This window comes from Gracilinanus agilis, unplaced genomic scaffold (genome assembly GCF_016433145.1).
Source record: "Gracilinanus agilis isolate LMUSP501 unplaced genomic scaffold, AgileGrace unplaced_scaffold39761, whole genome shotgun sequence".
NCBI classification, from domain to species: domain Eukaryota; kingdom Metazoa; phylum Chordata; class Mammalia; order Didelphimorphia; family Didelphidae; genus Gracilinanus; species Gracilinanus agilis.
The window spans coordinates 1-5,412 of NW_025373313.1; the positions used below are offsets into that span (position 1 = coordinate 1).

Genomic DNA, 5,412 nt, shown 5'->3' on the forward strand with positions numbered 1-5,412 from the left:
GTCCTGAGTTGCTGGAAATAGGTGTATAAATATATTCTTATAAATATATATATATTAATTGATATATATACATGCACATGCACACATTTAAATGTGCATACACAGTTTTGTTTTCAAGGCTCATTGTTTGTCTAATCCAAAATAATGTTCCTTCACTGGAGGTGGCAGGACAGAAAAATACGTTGTCAAACCTAAGAGCTCCTAACTCCATTTAACAATAATGATAAGGAACTCCTGAAAGCCACTGTTAAAAAGCTGCAGTCACCTGTCCACACTGCTATGAGAAATATAAAGTGCAAAGATTTTCATTTCCCACCACCCACAATCCTGCCTCTGCTCACACACAGCTATCACTTCTGATAACCAGCAATATGTTGGGATTTGTTCAGTGTCATTACACTAAGTGATGTGGCTAGCTGTTTCACTGATTCTTTGGCAGGGCTCCCCCATGTGGCTAACCTACTTCTATCAGTTTTTCCACCTCCTCCCTGGTGCGAGTCTAGTCTCAGACTTGAGGATCCATAGATCATTCTACCAATCTACCTCAAATAAGTTTGTTTTATCTGTGTCCCTAGGAAAGGTGGCTTTCAGGGGAATGCCCTATGGATCAGTCTATGCCATCACCCATTTCCTAAGCCCAAGTCTGAGACTACTCCTTAGAACTCAGAGAGGAATAATTAACAACAAAAATAATCGCTCTGGGGGGGGGGGGCAGCTGGGTAGCTCAGTGGATTGAGAGTCAGGCCTAGAGACAGGAGGTCCTAGGTTCAAACCCGGCCTCAGCCACTTCCCAGCTGTGTGACCCTGGGCAAGTCACTTGACCCCCATTGCCCACCCTTACCACTCTTCCACCTATGAGACAATGCACCGAAGTACAAGGGTTAAAAAAAATAAATAAAAAATAATCGCTCTCAGCTAACATTTATATAGCACTTAATCTGTGAATCACTAAGCTAAATGCTTTGCAAATATTTCATCTGATCCTTATAATGATCCTGAGAGGTAGGAAAAAAATAGAGGCAAACAGAAATTAAATGACTTTTCAGGGTCATGTAGCTGGTTAATCTCTGAGGCTATATTTAATTCTGGTCCTTCTGAATTCTGGTCCAGTGTTGTATGCCACCTAACTGCCCCATAGAGGACATTTCAGATATATTTGCTGAATTTCCAGATATAAAATACAAACCCTTTTTATATATTGTCAGTGATCATGAACTAATAGGGCTCCAGATTATGTTTTATATTTCTCTTGTAATCCACAGCAATGAATTACAAGATCAGCAAAGATCTCTTTGCTGAGATCTCAAAGGGTGCTCAGAAATTCTTATAGATTGAAAGACTCTCAAATACTTTTGTGAATTGAAATCTATCTGCCTGACACAGTATACCTCACGAATTCAGTCATTCATGTTAAGAATGGGCCCATGTATATAAGTTTTTAGACACATGGTAGAAACACTCTTGAACTGAAATATGAGTTGTAATAAGTCATCCAGTCATCTCTAGTAATGTCACATCAAACTCTTTACCTTTAGATCAGGGGTGACAGTCCATTTGGGCCTTCTATCCCTAGTTGCTAACAATGCATATAGTGGGCACCTAATAAATGTTTGCTAATTAAATCAGATTGAAATGTCTCTACCTTATGCTATAATACTTCCTGAAAGCACTCTGGGGATTCACAGCTTTTTCTGTAAACCAGTGAGTTTAGGTAAGGTGATCTCTAAGCTCCATTTCTGCTCTAATGCAGGATGACCACAGGTTGACACCAGATCCATGGTGCTGGATATTGGCAGTAGTTTTGTCCCTGAGCATGTCTGGAATCTCTCAATATGAGAAAGAGCGTGGGATGTTAATGCTTGTGTTAATGCCTCAAATTACCATAAACTCTATCTCTTTGCTATCATCAGCAGAGGCAGAGAACAATAAATTGTATCTACTTCTCAACCCAGGAGTTAACAGTATTGAAGAAAAATAGCTGAAGGGATTATACCTCCAGGCTGGTAGCCATTTCTATTCTATTTCCTGTTCCAAACAAACAGGCCAAAAAGACATGATACCATGTAATGATTTCTAATGCACCTTATAATACATCTTTTATAAAGGGAGGATTAAAATTATTGTGCCTTAGGGTGGAGAGTGAGCTCTATTGTGTGCTAATATCAGACTCCACGTAGGCAATGTAGCCCAGAAGGGACAGAGGTATTGAATGTATCAGGGACAAGATGTCCCCAATGATATTACATAAATTCTCTTTATTGGCATTACTATTTCAGAGAGACTCCTAGGAAAGGACAGGTTTTATTCCAATAGCAATGGGGAGCACAGAGCCCAGGCATGATTTTCTTAGAGAAACATGCCATATAGTCACCAGAGAGGGTGAGATATCAGCTCCAAGATCAAAGGAGAAAATAAGGGACATGGAGCTCTTGCTTCTCTCTTTCTGCTACACCCAAGCCCTGAGCAATTTGCTTATATCTTTAGTAGGGACTCCTTTACTAATTCCTTGCCCCTCTTCCTTCCATTAAAAAAAAAAAAGAAATTAGAAAGACAGAGCAAATTAAGTAGGGTTAGGCTTCTTTGGAATTGGATTCTTAGAGAATGAAGAAATAGGAAAATTTTTGAAGGGCAAGCTAAATGGTTCTCTGTGGTTGGGGGTGGAAGTATGTAGTAGTCATCCTGGCTTCTTTTCCACTGTTTGTTCAATACCTAATAATGAAATACCCTATTTGTATCCACAGAGAGATGGCTGAGAAGACTATGATGGATGCCCTGACTGAGTTGAGATGCCACTTTACGTGGGATTTGCTGAGAGTGGACAACATAGATTTGCCTGATTTAGAAAACAGAATCCAGGATGAAATTGAATTTCTGGACACAAAATTCAATTCAGCAATTTACAACACATTGGCTTATGTGAAGTATGTAAGAGGTCAAAGTGAGGAGGCTCTTGAAAGCTTGAGAAAAGCTGAAGAATTGATCTTGCAGCATCATGGTGACAAAGCAGAGATAAAAAGCTTTGTGACCTGGGGAAACTATGCTTGGATCCATTATCACATGGGTGAATTGCCCAAAGTTCAGTTTTATCTGGACAAGGTGGAAACAAGTTGTAAGAGGCTTTTAAGTCCCTTCCGCTATAAAGTGGAACTTCCAGAAATTGACTGTGAGAAAGGATGGGCATTGCTCAAGTTTGGAAAGGAGTATTATGAAGAAGCCAAAGTTTGTTTCCAAAAGGCCCTGGAATCGAAGCCTGATGACCCTGAATTTAACACTGGATTTGCAATCAGCGTGTTTCGTCTGGATTTACAAGAGGAATATGATCGTAATATTTCTCTAAAACCACTAAGAAAAGCAGTCAGACTCAACCCAGAAGATGCTTACCTTAAAGTTCTTCTTGCACTGAAGCTCCAGTCTTTTCATCAAGATGAGGAAGGAGAAAAATATCTAAAGGACGCCTTAATTAGCAAGACATCACAACCCTACATCCTTCGCTATGCAGCCAAATTTTACTGCAGAAAAGGGTATCCAGATGAAGCTATTGATCTCTTACAAGCTGCTCTGGAAAGAACTCCAACTTCCAATGTCCTGCATGATCAGATGGGATTTTGTTACGAGGCAAAAGTTAATCAAATCAAAAAGGCTACCAATTACAAGCCACGAGGCAGGGATAGACAAGATCTTGAGAGAGCAATTCAATTAGCTATATTTCATTTTAAAAAATCAATAGAGATTAGACCCACATTTGAGTTAAGTTATTTAAAATTGGGTGACATGTATGCAGAAGCAGGTGACTATGACAAGGCAAAAGAAAGCTACCTGGAAGTTCTGAATCTGAAAGAAATTCAAGATAAGACAAGGCAAGAAGTCTACTTTCACCTCGGCCGCTTCAATGAGTTTCATAAGAGATCTGAGGCTGATGCTCTCGCCCATTACTTGGAAGCTTTAAAAATAGGCAAAGGAAAATCATTGATGGGAAAACGCCTTCCAAATGCTGTGGAGAAATTAGCTAAAAAGCGTCTTCATCGAAACAAGTCAGATGTAGAGAGTTTGAGTCTCTTGGGGTTCATCCATAAGATGAAAGGAGAAACAGAAAAAGCCTTAGAGCTGTATGAGGCAGCCCTGGAATTGGGCTCCTTCCCCTCTGCCTCCTGGAACACCTCTCTTCCTTGAAGATACTGCCCAAGCACCAACTTCCAATTGAAGTCATTCCTAATGCCTTCAGCTGCTTGTGCTTTCTTTTCTCTCCAAACACCTTGCATTTATGGGGTTTATTTGGGTCTGTTCTGTTCATATTCATTTGGTATATTTTTTCATGTTGATTTGTCTATTAGCATGCAAACTCCTTGAGAATAAGGATTATTTCATTTGTTGGATTTGCATCCCAGATATCTAGTACAGCGTCTGGTACATACATAGTAGGCACATAATAAATGTCTGTCAAACTGACTGTTGACTGATTGATTAATGGATTAATTAGCTACTGGAAATAAAGGGTTCTATCAGCAGTGCCGTGATAGATTGTTTTCTCTTTAAAGCTTCCTTTTGTGAATTCAGCCCCAAGGTGTAATAACAGCCATTGCCTGCTTTAACTACTAACAAAACTGAAAGTCAATATTATATAACTGATAGAAAATGAGTGTGGAAGGCAGTAACACCAAATCCTCCTCCTGGCACCCACTGGTTGTATGATCCTGTCCAAATCATTTCACTTTTGGGGTGTCTAGGCCATTCTCTGAGATTAAATGTATCAGTGAAGATAATGTATTTATCTGTGTTGGTAGAGGAAGTTTTTTCATTTGGGAATCCCTAATATAAGTGAAATCATAGAACTAGTCTTTATGCAATAGAACTGCTTTCTATGAATACTTAATATTATTTACTATTGTTTAACTCAGCACCAGAGACATAGTGTTGTGAAAAGTGAGCTAGATTTAAGGAAATAAGAACTGGATTCAAATTCCACCATCGTGTTGTCATCTGAGAAAGAAGGCAAAGAACTAGATGATCTCTACAGACCCTTCTAGCTCTAAAGCTTTGTTTCTGTGATACTAATAAATTGATGGTATAAAGTTTATTGTTCATAATAAATGGCTGCTCAACCACCATTTGCATGTCATGTTTCTTTGCTCTACCTTCTGCCCTAGCCTTAATCACAGACCCAGAATTCCAAACTCCATCCCTGAAACCTGACTTGTGAGCCTTCACTTAATCTTGTCCTGACCTAGACCCTGCCCCAATTCCTGACCACCTCCATGCCTTGATTTTAAAATTCTCCCACCTCCATATACTTCTACCCCCTGCTTTCCAAGTCTAACTCTGAGAACAAGTCATCAAATCAACACCTTCATTTGAAGAAAGGATATGTCAGTGTATGGCCCTCTAACTCTACATCCCCATTCCCTCTGACTTCCT

At 39.5% G+C, this 5,412-nt stretch overlaps 1 protein-coding gene across 1 annotated transcript; it reads left to right on the forward strand.

Annotated features, from left to right (window-relative positions):
- Positions 1 to 2,715: 2,715 nt before the first annotated feature.
- LOC123255134 (interferon-induced protein with tetratricopeptide repeats 1B-like) lies at positions 2,716 to 5,105 on the forward strand. The gene has a single exon (XM_044683983.1). The coding sequence runs from the start codon at positions 2,716 to 2,718 to the stop codon at positions 4,168 to 4,170; it is 1,455 nt and encodes a 484-aa protein (XP_044539918.1). The 3' UTR covers positions 4,171 to 5,105.
- The last annotated feature ends 307 nt before the right edge of the window (positions 5,106 to 5,412 follow it).